Genomic DNA, 13,121 nt, shown 5'->3' with positions numbered 1-13,121 from the left:
GAGGACAACAGGCAGCTGCTTCTTCCTCTCTGCTAAATTTCCTTTACTGGAAGTCAGAGAGGGGCAAGTTAATTCTATTTCGGATACGGAGAGTTTTTGTCTATGCCTTTCATAATGCTTTTGGATTATTAAAACTCCTTTAAAACATGACTCTTTAATCTATTTAAGAAGTCCAATTTTCTTTCTATGCTGTTTCACCCCAGCAATTTCTCTCTCCCAGGAAAACCCAAATGACTCAAGTCTAGCCATTTTTATTGCTATTCTGGGCCTTTCCCCATCACGTCTTGGCTGCTGATACAGAGCAAGGACAGAACTCATCCCAAGGCAGGATGGGGCCCACAAAACAAGGAGAAATGACACCAAAGCCAAGTGTTCTGACATGATGATCGGTTGTATTTTCAGTCCATTAATACACATTCATTTACCAGATACAAACAGAGTGGAAAGGAAAGCGATTGTTAGCAGGAACAAGGATACAAAACTCAATTCCAGCAGCCTTCACAGAAGGGATATTCAGTGTCACAGCAGCACTGATGGAAGGGAGGGACGCACAGACCTGTGCTCACACCCCAAGTGGAAGCTCTCCTTTTGTGGATTAGTTTAGCTAGAGACATAATTTTTAAAAAAAACCCAACATTTGAAAAACTGACTTTTTGACACTTTTTCTCACTTCCCTAGCATCAGGACTAAGGAAAGTTGGAATTATTTACACAGAGCAGATTCTATGAAAAGATACTGGAAGGTTAAAAATAGAATAATCACAAATACTGGAAAATACAACAAGAAAGCAGGCAGGGAAAGGAAAATAGGAAAAAAAAAAAGTGACAACCCAAGAGGATCATTGCATTCAGTGGTCAATGTATGGTTTGTGGGGCGGCTCCACTTTGATACACTGAGATTCACACGCTGGCCTTGATTCACTGCCATGAAGTTACACCCTGGGTTTCAAGCAGGATTCTGCAGAGCTCCTGATTTCAGCAGGATCTCAGCAGTGCAGCAGCAATTGCTTGTTTGAAACCAGTTGCAGAATGAGTGCCACAAGCTGTGACAGTGTGTTCACACTTTGTGGGGCACCCAAGGGGTGCCAGCGTCTGCTCATATCCTGGTCTGGACACCGCTGGTTTTCTTCCCTTTGGCCACCACAGCACTGCACCATGAAAGGTTCTGCTGCTGGTGAGAGGGGTCAGCTTAGCCCATAATGGATTTGGGGCTCCATATGCAGCAGGAGAGGGAAATGGCATTATCCTACAGTACTCTCATACTTGTATGGGAGTGTCTCCACAAACACAGCTCTGTGCCCAGACAGAACCCCTGACTGTCCTTGCTACAAGTGCTTGAGGCTCGTTACACTGAAATAACAACAGCAAAACACATCTGCACTTGATTGTACAGGGATGCTCCTTTGAAAGGAATAAAGATATTGTAAATTATTCATGGAAGAGTCCCAGCAAGGTGACACCTGCACTAAGGTTCTCCCAGGGACAGCACCAGGATTGCAAAATCATGTTGTGAAATTTGATAAAAAAAAACCGAAAATGGAGCGTTTGGGGTTTAATGCAGCAAAGCTCACACCAAGTCAGGGGAAAAACAGACCAAAAACTAAGCTGAGCACTTCACCTCTTCCATGGAGCACTGGAGTGGTTCTTTAAATTGTTTTTAGTACAGTTTTTGGAGACGATGACATTTTACTCCTCATTTTTAAAATCATGCATTAACTTTACAGTGAAACATTTATCCAGTCCAATATCTATACAACAAAATACATATTTTAAAAGAGCAGACTATTAAAATTTAAGGAAAGGAGTGTCAGTTCTCAAAGTGGAACGTGTTAAGGAATAAATTAAAGGTAAAATAAGTGTTCTACTTGGGCTGAATTACAAAATAAAGTCTGAGCCTGGGAGAAGTTCTCATTTCCTACAGTTCTAATAAATAACTGCCACAAGAAACAGCTGATGTTTCTGGGGTTGCCAGTGCTTGAATCCACATCACCTGTTCCAGCTCTGGGTATCGTGGGTGGCCCTCTCCAGACTGCAGCCCACGCTTAGTCTTAGACAGACTAAGAAGTAGTGATTGTTCAGGTGCAGAAATCAACTCTCTCAAGGTGTTCAACTTCACAGGCTTCTTAATGTAAGAAACAAACCTGTAGCTGACAGGACCCAAGGAGCCAGCTCCAAACAGCACAGCCCAGGGTGTGAATAAGCAGGGCCTTCAGCAGGAGCCTACTGTTTGTTTGGGGTGAGCAGTGCTGCTTCCACAGGGAACCTTTGGCCCCACAAACCCCTGGGGATGCTGGGATCTCCTCCCTGTGCCGAGGCTGCCGTGCACACCTTGCTTTCATTTGAATGTTACCAAATTCCTGGTGTCAGGAACTCAGCACCAACAGGGAAGGGATGATCAGCAGTGCCTCTGCTCCCACAGAGGGGAACCTCCTCCCAGAGAGCCAACACCAGGCCTGTCTGCTACCTCAATAATGAAAGACCTTCTTAAGTAGCACCTTTTCATACCAAACCAGTCAATTACATCTCCCTCCATGGCTCTGCTGTGTCACTGGGGACCAGCAGCTATCACACAGTGGGCTGAGCATTGCAGAACCTGAGTGGTTCTTCCCCAAAGCAGCCTGGCAGAGGGGGAGTTAACACCCCTGGAGTTAGGGAGCCCCAACAATTACTACCTACCCCAACAATAGCTACCTACCATTTTGCAAGACAATGCAAGGCTAATTTAACAATTATAAAAGCCTTCACTAATATGAATATGAGGAGAATAAGAGCACTTAGAAGGTGACAGGAGTGTTGCACTTCAAGGTTCAGTGTATAGGTGGTGGGGTTGAACACTTTCTGACTCTGAACACGGATCTGTGTGACTGACAAGGATTCTCTGGCAGGCTGTAACTGTTTGAAGTCAGCAGCTTCAGTCAAAAGAAACCAGCTAAAAATATGAGGAGAGAAAAGCTCTGAACCTGCACTGATGTGAAATCACAGGACACCTTTGATCTTTCTCGATTGTAAATGGTCAGGGCACACTTTGCTTTGGCTCTGTGGGGGGTGACCCCGGGTCAGTTTCTTTCAAGGAAAAAAATCAAGGGAACATATTTGCTTACAGCATGCCAGGTAAAACCATCAACCCCCCAGACTCAATCACATAAAATGCTGCACATGCACTTCCCAAAGGTGAACCACACCACAGATGCCAGAAACGAGAGTAAAAGGCAACTGCACCTACAAAACACAGATGTAAAACAGTGGAAGCTGTAGGAATGGGCTGAGATTTGGAAGAACATCTGGGGTTTGTTCTCTGTTTGGGTGATGCAACAGGTACAGAATAAGCTGGTGCCTGTTTATAGGTCTGAACACAGAAAGCAATCAGCAGAAATGTCATGCCAGCTACGTTTTGGGGATAGATAGGTGACCAGTGGGATTATTTTCCAGTTAAAAAACTGTTGGAAGAGCCAGAAAAGAAAAAAATTAACTCTTCTGTGAACTAAAATAAATACCAGTTCACTGGGCCTTTTGACCAAGTGTTGGGCACAGGTATAATCCTGGGAAGGGATGCCTGGATGCAGGGGCAGCAGAAGAGCTCAGCCTCCCATTCCCCCAGATCCAGCTCTCCTGAAGTGTTTTCTAATGCTCCATTTTCCCAGCAGCTGACACAGCACTGCAGACTGCCAGAACACCCCAGGTCAGAGCTGGACATGAAACTGGGAGACATGGTCTCATTGCAGGATGAAGCATGGGGTAAGACCCAGGCTGGTGCCCACCACACGAGGTTCTAACCTAGGAACTGTAGTGTTTTTCCCAGGATGTTGGATTGAACTGCTGCTTCTCTGTACAGGGAGGTGCAGAAGAGCTTTGGAAACCTTCTTACAGTAACAGAAAACAGGAATGTGCATGCTGAGTTTTACCTCTGCTTGGGAAGACATGTCCTGCATGACTGAACTCAAGGTTGTTGCTGGTTCAGGAACAAAGCAGAGCAGAGACAAGGCTTTGCCACTTGCTCCCCTCCCCCCTTGCATTCACCTCATCTACAAAACCAGCTCTGCCTGAGCATTCTGTCAGCCTAATGGCCTTTCATGCTTTTAAATAGGGGGAAAGAGATGGAAATGAAAATGTATGCATATGCTGCAAGATAAATTCACAAGCAGAGTGCCGAGCTTGGTTCAGATCATGCTGGCTTTGGAGTCTCAGTCCTGTTACAGGCAATGCCTTGGTTTCCCCCAGCTCTGGACATCTCAGGCTTCAGTTGGAACCTTGGTCCTCTCCTGAGGACAACAGTCACACTCAGTGGGACCAAGCTGACGTGCTGTGTGTCTGCAAAGGCCAGCAAACTCCAGTGATCTCCAGCAGCACCTCCAGCTCCACTGACACTGCCCTCTGCCAAGCCTGAGGGCTGTTGATTGCTCCAGCTACAATAGGAAGAGGATTTTTTTCCCCCAAAGGGATGAAGAGACCAAAATGCTGATTCTGATACAGGATTGTTAGTCTGTTTCCCTTTAAGAAGTGAACTCCTACACTTGGAAAGCTGCAGGACAGCCCAAGGCAGCAGCAAATGGCACTTCCCGAGAGTGGCAGGGCTGCACAACGTGCTCTGATGGCATGTGGGACGGGTGAGATGGGGAACTCCAGCGAGCCAAGGTGCAGACACCCAAAGCCTGAGAAGCAGCACACGCAGCCCAGGACTCCTGTGCAGCCACAGCACGATCACAGTATGAACTCAACCACAGGATACAGATGGCAGTGGTGACAACATCGATTGGGAGTCAGTTCCTGTCCTAGGAAGTAGCCTGCATCCTTTAGATGCTCAGAACACATCCGAAGAAGTTACTCCTCCAGAGGTTCAGCCTTTCATCTGCCATCATTTCCAAGTTTTTCTGCTCCTCTTGTCTGCTAGTGTCAATTTGCTTCAAGTTCCTCCACCAAAATCCTTCAAAAAGGCTCATTAGCTTGGTAGAGAAGCTTTTCGTCTCCTTTCACTTTCCAAAATCCCGTATTTTTCATTAACTTCTCTCCTGAGAACAAGACTTTAAAAGGTAAAGCAGTCTGCATCTTCTTAAGTCCAAACCTCCATGGGTACCATGGACTCCTTTGTTCCAACAGAGGGAAGCAAGTATTCTTCCTCCAGAAAACGAAAGGGGAATTGTACTAAAAACCCACGAATCTTTTTTAATTCTTCTGCTGCTTTCGCAGGATCATCATTTGCTAATTTGGGCTTGTTGATGAAATCACGCAGTTGGGTTAAATTATTCACCTCGTCACTGGGAAGGCATCGAAACACCTGATCAAAACAGAAAGAAGAAGTCACCTGTCAGTGTAGGGGAAATGCAGCAATGCAGAGTTCCTGAGAAAGACCAAAGCATCCAGTACAAATTCCCCAGGATGGGAGTGACTGAATTAACAGCCCAGAGAACAGGGAGGGAAGAAAGATGTGCCTGTCCTTGATGAGGCTGCAGCAGGCAGAGGGGAAGCTCCAGGGCCTTTTCTGATCACTGCAAAAACTCATTAAAAGACAGAAGTAAAATCTGCTGCTACTCCAGTTACAATGTGGCTAATTACAAGTAGTAACTACACCAAGGCCATTCACTGGAGCTACGGCTGATGCAAACACAGAAATCTGATCCGCTGCCTTCATGGGTGCTGTCACACTGAGCATGCACCAGCTCCAGTTTCTTGTTCACAGCTCTTGCATCTGACACTACTCATTCCTTCAAAACATCTCTGAAGGTCCAACCCCAGGAGCTGGACCTGCTTTCTTTGCCCTCCCTGTGCTGCTTCTCCCATTGGCATGTGCTGCCTCTGTGTGGGATGGAGGGACGGGGAGTTGCTGTGCTCCTCACTTTATCAAAGATGGTGGCATTGCGAGCTGCTGTGGCGATCCACACCTCCTTGAAGAATTTGTCACAGACAGGATCCTGGTGTTCTGGATTGAGATCGGAGCCACCAAGGACAACCCTGAGAAGACAAAGGGATGGATGGTCACAGAGGCTGAAGCACTGGGCACTCCCCTCTTGATAAATGCCAGGAGACGTTTCCTTGGGATTTGCCAAACCCCGTGTGCTCCCAGCAGCCTCCCACTCCCATCCCCTGTGATAATCTGCCAGTTCCAATGATGCTTGATTTTCTCCTTTTCTTTTGTGCAGTAACTGTCCAGATGGGAAATAGGGTGGGGGAAAAAAAAAAGGAAAAAGAAAGAGGCCTTAAACTAAAAATGGCTGTGTTTTGGGCCAGATGGCTGCTCCCAGCAAAGAAGCTTCCTTTAAAAAGTGACACTGCCACCCAAGCTTGAGAGTGTGCAAACGGGAACTGGAGGGAAATACCACTTGTTTATGAGCTCTGCTAGCGAATCTCCGGAGCAAAATAATTTGTAAAATCAAGCTACCAAGCTGTGGGCAGGAGCGGTGTGAGGCCAGTGGAACAGCAGCAAAACCCTGGGCTCAGTGCAGGCGGAGCAGAGCCAAAGCCGGGTGGGCAGTGCAGCCCATTGGTGTGAAGGGCTGTGGGGCAGGTCAGAGAGCCCTGCTCGTAACCCTGCTCAGGGCCCCAGCCCCTCCTGGCGCTGGGCCGGCCCCGGGCGCACCTGAAGCAGCGCAGGCGGAGGGACTGCGCGAAGCGGCCGGCGCTGTACTCCTGGCCGTCCATGACGGAGGGCACGGTGTCGCTGTCCTGCACGATGATGGCCATCTCGCTGTCCCTCTTCCCCAGCATGCTGCGGTCGTTGATGTTGGCAGAGCCTGGGCAGGGTGGGACGAGGCACAGGTCTCACTGCACACCCCTCCATCACCACCCCTCCATCACCACCCGCCACCCCGCGGCTCCGTGGGGAACCATCCATGCCTTCGACAGGTAAAAGCACAACCTGATTCCTCGGGATTTTAGCTTTTATATTTTTCAGATCGTGCACCGCATTAGTGTGTAACTCTGAACGCCATATAGAGTGTTAGTAAGCTCTCTTCACGTTTTGGTCAGATCCTTCTAAGTCTGAGAACCAAGGACACCCTGTGCCTCAGGCCCTCAAAAGTATAAACAAAAATTAATTGGGGGGAGCAAATTTGGAGTATATTTCATTACCTGAAGCTGTAATTGGAGAATTAGCCCTATATGCAAATAGACCAAACATATCTCTCTGAGAAACTTATGACCTATTGCTCTTTTTGAGTATAGCCCTTTGGGGAGGCTTTGTCTGCCCTTAATGTACCTGAAGGCCCTTCAATAAATATATCTGCTTTTATCTCTTTAACTTTGTCTGGCCTCTGTTCCTAAGCCTGTTCCAGGAATCAACCAAGGGGCTTTCTTATGGAAACACAGACCCTGAGAGAAGTTGGGGGAGAGGAAAAAAACACCAACTGATTCTTGCAGGCTTCAACGGTTTGGAAGAAGATTAAATCTCAGCCAAGCCCAGGCCAACATTTTCAAAATTTGTTCTTCCTGCAACTTCCCAGATGCTTCTGGCTGAAGGAGCCACAGCTTTCAGAGGTCTGAACTGCATTTGGTTTGGATACCCAGCTACCTGAGGCAGGATGGGCTCTCTGGGTAAATCACAGAATGGTTTGGTAAAGACTTTCAAGCTCCTCTTGTTTTAACCTCCCTGCCATAGTCAGGGAAACCTTCCACTAGACCAGGTTGCTGTGCCATTCAGGAGGGTCTGCTTGAGACAAAGCTGAGGCTTTGTCCCTCCAAACAGGTTTCTCTGTCCTACATCAGAAAATGGCATGGGGGAACACTGCTTGCATCTGTTGGCTCTGGGAACAGCAAGATAGAGGGAAGGATAGGCATAATGAGGTCATTAACCCACAGAAATGATAAAAACAACAATAAAAAAATCTCCAGACATAGCTGTAAGAGATCCCCGGGCTGCAGTTAGCCATTGAGCCTTCCCAGGAACTGGATTAACTCCAGGGGAGCCAACACCTCCAGAGGAAAAACCAGCTTAGTGCCTCTTTGTCCTTTCACCCCCTCCTCCTGCCCAGCAGCTCTAGGAGCACTTAATCTCCATGCACTCTCTCTTATGTGGAAAAGGGATGACTTCCCATCCCCTCACCAGGCAGCAGAGATGCACAGGCTGTATAAAAATCTACCCTCAAGCTTATAGGTAAAGAAAATAAAAACTAAGAGCTGCCTCAGGCCCCCAGACCATTCCAGCTGGAACAACAGAGCTCCTGCTGTGATCCCAAACCACCTCAGAGCTACTCTGTGCACTGGAGACAGGATCTGGCCTCTGACAAGGTGACAGAGGAGCAAACCTCACCACAGGTCATCTGAGATCACTGCTTTGAAAGGAGGGAGTATTTCGAGCCCTGTAAAATCTGGTATTAAGGTATTGATTGGCAAAGTTTTTATTGCTGATATAACAGCTCAAAAAAGGGCTTCTTTAAAGAAGCAGGCTGGAATTCTGCTGCAGTGTAGAGCTCTGAGCCTGAACTCTCTTGTCTTTGCTTCATGTTCTCATAATAAATATGGTAAGAGAAGAGGATGAAATGATATCTATTACTCCCTATAGCATATTGTCCCATTCTTAGAAATGGAGCTGATACATGACACATGTTGTCCAAACCTTCCAAATCTTACAGCACATTCTGTTCTTTCAGGAACAGATGACAAGTCTCACAAGTCTTCCTGCTAGAGCAGAGTTTGATACAAGACAGATGGACAATATTCCCTGCACTGGGATTCTCTTCACGGTTACACACAGATTTAGAAGATTTTAGAAAAACAAATTAAATGACAGCCCTTTGAATCCTTTCTTCCCTCTTGATGAATTTATGACTTTGTTTTTTAGGTTTGTTTTTGTTTGTGTTTTTTTTTTTTTAAACAGCAAAATATTTCTCAGGAAAGAAATGACAACACAGAAAAGCCCACGGCCCTGCAGCCTGCACTGGGCATAGGGATGGGAAGGGATTGATCCAGGATAACCCAGTGCCCCAAACCCCTCTGAGAGCCCCTGCTCACCGATTATAACCGTGTTGTCATCAGCAATGAGCAGTTTGCTGTGCACGTAGATGAGCTCCGTGACCAGTTTTCCTTGCAGCTCTGCATATGTTCGAAGGCCACAGAATGATATGTAGTTTATCCACTTATCTCCAACTGAAAATTAAAAGACATGAAAACATGGGATGAGGGAGGTGGAAGAGGAAAAAAAAAAACCTTGTTTACATGAAGAACCATATGAATAAGAACTATGAAAGTTCACTTCTGACTTTTAAAATAATTATAAATGAATAGATAACAGAAATATTTTTTTTTTTAAAAATAGACTTGAAAATTTTCTTGTGAGCTCACTGTGCTGCTCTGATCTGCTGCCTGCACAGAGACTCCCACTTCAGTGAGAAATTACTCCAGTCTCCTGGGCACAGCACAATAGGTGGACTATGAGATTGTTTTTCTGCAGATCCTGCAGAAGGGAAGCTGGAAGCAGGTGTTTTGTTCATGGTCAGCATGGCAAATGTGTCCTAATGCACTTGTGTGCAGTTCAAATTTACACCAGGACCTAGAACAAATGAGCCATTATTCACGGTCCTAGTGTTTGTGATATGTGGGTTTTCACAGTGCTCCAATTCCCAGCAGAGCAAATTCCAGCAGGATTCCTCATGGCAAGGAAACAGCCTCCTGCTTAGGCAGGTTCTTCCTCTCCATGTCTGACAACTGCCAGAAACAAACCCTGTGTGGGATCCACAGGGAAGGCTGAGGGCTTGTGGCTCCCAGAATTGTGACCCTGCTCAGGACATTTTCCAAATAACACAATCCTGAGCAGCTGCAACTGTGCTGTGCTCCTCCCTGGGGTGTTCCCCTCTTCTGGATCAGGGCTGCAGCCAGGTCTGAGGTCTGACAAGTGGCCATGGCTTGTGTGACCTGACACAGCTTGCCATGGGAGGAGGTCACTCACAGCCCCACGAGCCCATAGCATGTGTTGCATTACGTGTTATAGATGCATCCATCAAACAGCAGCATCCAAAGTAAACAACACAGAGGAGAGGATTAAAGTTCTTACCCTCTGCCTTCAGCTGGCCCAGGATGGAGTTTTCCCCTCGGCACATGGTCCTGGAAAGAAGGCAGGCAGCCATCAGCACATGCTGGAGCAGAACCGGGTTGGTAAACCACAAACACAGATGCCTCTCAAACAGCAGGAGAAACAGGGTGCTTCCAGAGCACGTTTTTTTTCCCAAATGACTGTTACTCCATCAAGGACTGCTCAAGTTCCAAAAGGAGCTTATATAACCCACAGAGGAGCTAGGGAGCACTTCTGCCTTCTAGAGCACGTGGCAATGATTGTAAATGTGTGACAAATAGGGCTGCTGCCCCCTGTGCCAGGCCTGGATGTGAAATCACATTAAGAAAAATGTTGACATGTGCAGAACACCAGGTCAGGGAGTTTGTGTGATTATGGCTGGGCTGGAAAAGCCACAGCTGGAATTCCACTGAGAACCACCCAAACCATGGGCTATCTCCTCTGGTTGTCCTTGCAGGAGGAAGCTCAGGCAGAAGGGTCGGGGGCATGTGCTACTTTCCATCTGCTTGTGTCCCCACTGATCCTCGTGGAGGTGCAGCAGGACCCCTGCAGGCCAGCAGACAAAGGGGATTTCACTCTGAGGGCTGCAGCAGTCTCTGCACACTGACTGTGCCCTGGCCATACCATACATAACATAGCAGCTTTCCAGTAAAACCGTCTTGGGCCATTTTGCCTTCTTCTGCACTTCCCAGCACAAGGACTACCCTGCTGCATCTCAGTCCCTCCTATGAGGCCTGCTGGGCTGCAAAACATCCATCCTGGAGCAGGAGAGTCACACAGGGGAAGATGCCATTGCTTTCGTGGGGCCAATGGGCAGAGCCAGGCCAAGTATTGGCCAAAGAGACAGATTTGGAGCTTTAAGATTTAATCAGCTAAATGGAAAACAAAACATAGAATGATTTAGGTTGGCTGAGCCTTAAAGTTCATCTAGCTCCATCCCTCTGCCATGGGCAGGGACACCTTCCCCAAGACCAGGATGCGCAAAGCTCTGCCCTCGCTGGTCACACAGATGGCAGGTGGGGCTTGGGGACCCCTGCAGCAGTGGAGGTGTCCAGGGCTCTCTGACAGCCTGCCTGAGTTACCTGTAGTTGAAGTGCATGATGGCCTGCAGCGCGTTCCCCCCGCCCGTCGAGATGTCCCCTTCAAAGCCCGGCAGCAGCGGGATCACCACGTACACTCGGAAACGCTTGTTCTCCCTGAAAAACCAGAGAGTTTGGGGGAAGATCAGCCTGGGAATGTTACATCAGCCTGGAAAAGTCACAGCTTTGCACAAAGTCCCCTCGGTTTCATTTCCCCTGAGATAACCGACTTGGCTCCCGTCCAAGGCCAGCACACAAATTTTAAGGGAGCAAAGTGTGAAGTGCATTTCCAGTTTAAGGAAATCATCACCTGCCATCAGTACTTCTGTGAGTGCTCCTTCAGGAGGAGAGGGAATGATTTACTGTCAGCAAACAACAAAAGAAGCTAAAGGAAAAGAAACACATTTTTATTGAAATTCAGGGGCAGGTGAAGGATTCTTCCTTCTGCTGCCTGACAGAGCACAGCAAAGCTTACAGAGCTATCACAGGCAGAAATCCAAAACCCAACCCAACCTTCCCACTGTCTCCTGGTTTTCAGAAGTCAGAAACACCACAAAAGGTGGAAAAAGTTCAAGGCACAAGCAAAACATTGAGCACTGGAGGAAGGAAAATATGTCCTTGATATATCACAGCACCCAAAAATCTCAGTTCCAGTGTCCTCCAAATTAATCCATACTCTAATCATGATCTCATTCAGAACAAAAGCTACTGTGAAACTGCTTGGGGCTGTTCTCAAAGCTCCCTTTGGGTTTTCCTCTGCTGACAAATGCCAGGTGTATCTGCTCTGAGAGCACCTTCCAGGTGCCCGTGGGTGCTGGGAATTCCCTGCTCTGTGCTCCAGAGGAGGAGGAGGAAGAGAAGGATCAGGATAATGCTCCATGGAAAGATACTGCCACTAGATGGCAAACACAGTTTTATCAGCACAAAACCATTTCAGAAGTACTCTGAGGATGAGCCAGCCTACAGTTTTTGCTAGAAGTACTCCTTCCTCAGGCAAGCCATGCCTGTGAATTTTAGGGGTGTGGGAATTGTGAAGCACTGGGGTCCCATCTGAGCTGGGAGGCGACAGTGAGGACCTGTGTGTCTTTCATTTCAACCAGCGCTTCCTTCCAGCTGTGCTGGGCACTGCAGACTGGCTCTGACTCACCAGCAGAGCTCAGAAAGAGTTAATGAGGCCTTACTCAGACACAAGAGACTGAAACCAAGTCTGTTTGTATCATGAGAAAGGTCTACCAACAAAAGCATTCCCCAAAAAGCAGCTTGTTTGTAAAAGGACAGTGTTTATTAAACTGCTTAGAGAGCCACCCATGAAAAAAAGAGGAAACCAAGAAAAGAACATTATTAATAACATCAGTAGAAAATATTTAGTCTAGAAGAGTGAGAAGTATACAAACTCACTACAGACCTTAATTTATAATTAAATGCTGTTTTCCTGGGGCAGTTTGGAAAATCAGCATTATGATACAAACTATTTAAGAGATCACAGGATCATAGAATGGTTTGAGTGGAAGGGACCTTAAAGCTCCTCCAGTTCCAAAGCTCCCTGCCATGGGCAGGGACACTTTCCACTAGCCCAGCTTGCTCCAAGCCCTGTCCAACCTGGCCTTGGACACTTCCAGGGATGGGGCAGCCACAGCTTCCCTGGGCAACCTGTGCCAGGGCCTCCCCACCCTCACAGGGAAGAATTTCTTCCCAATATCCAATCTAATCCTCTTTCACTTCAAAGACATTTCTCCTTGTCCTATCACACATGCCCTTTTTCAAAGTCCCTCTCCAGCTCTCCTCTAGCCCCTTTAAGCACTGAAAGGTGCCCTAAGATGCTCTATCCAGCTGCCTCTGAGCCTCAAAGCTGCAATACAAACACAGCAACAGCATTTCCAGCAGCACTGGCACTGCTCCTCATTGACCACAGATGAGAAAATCCACCCCATCTTTTCATCCTTCGCTAACTTCAATTTTTTGGGCTATTCACTGCAGCTCACACAGATCACAGGCAACCCCACCCCATTGTTAATGGCACAGCAGAAAAAACCCAGGCTCTCCCTG

General features: G+C 47.3%; 1 protein-coding gene across 9 annotated transcripts in view; it reads right to left on the bottom strand.

The window, feature by feature from the left end:
• Positions 1-372: 372 nt before the first annotated feature.
• The window catches only part of PLD1 (phospholipase D1), a 72,656-nt gene continuing 59,907 nt past the window's right edge, over positions 373-13,121 (bottom strand). For all 9 annotated transcript variants that reach the window (XM_088061313.1, XM_088061311.1, XM_088061314.1 and 6 more), the window contains 6 exons: positions 11,079-11,192; positions 9,979-10,028; positions 8,940-9,074; positions 6,571-6,724; positions 5,831-5,945; positions 373-5,271 (listed from right to left, as the gene is read on the bottom strand). In XM_088061313.1, coding sequence (XP_087917439.1) covers positions 5,047-5,271; positions 5,831-5,945; positions 6,571-6,724; positions 8,940-9,074; positions 9,979-10,028; positions 11,079-11,192 — 793 coding nt within the window. In that variant the 3' untranslated portion in view covers positions 373-5,046. The remainder of the gene's footprint in view (positions 5,272-5,830; positions 5,946-6,570; positions 6,725-8,939; positions 9,075-9,978; positions 10,029-11,078; positions 11,193-13,121) is intronic.

This window comes from Pseudopodoces humilis, chromosome 11 (genome assembly GCF_049639895.1).
Source record: "Pseudopodoces humilis isolate 2021_Gansu_Grassland_sample_001 chromosome 11, ASM4963989v1, whole genome shotgun sequence".
Lineage (NCBI taxonomy): Eukaryota > Metazoa > Chordata > Aves > Passeriformes > Paridae > Pseudopodoces > Pseudopodoces humilis.
This window is presented reverse-complemented; position numbering and strand designations above follow the sequence as displayed.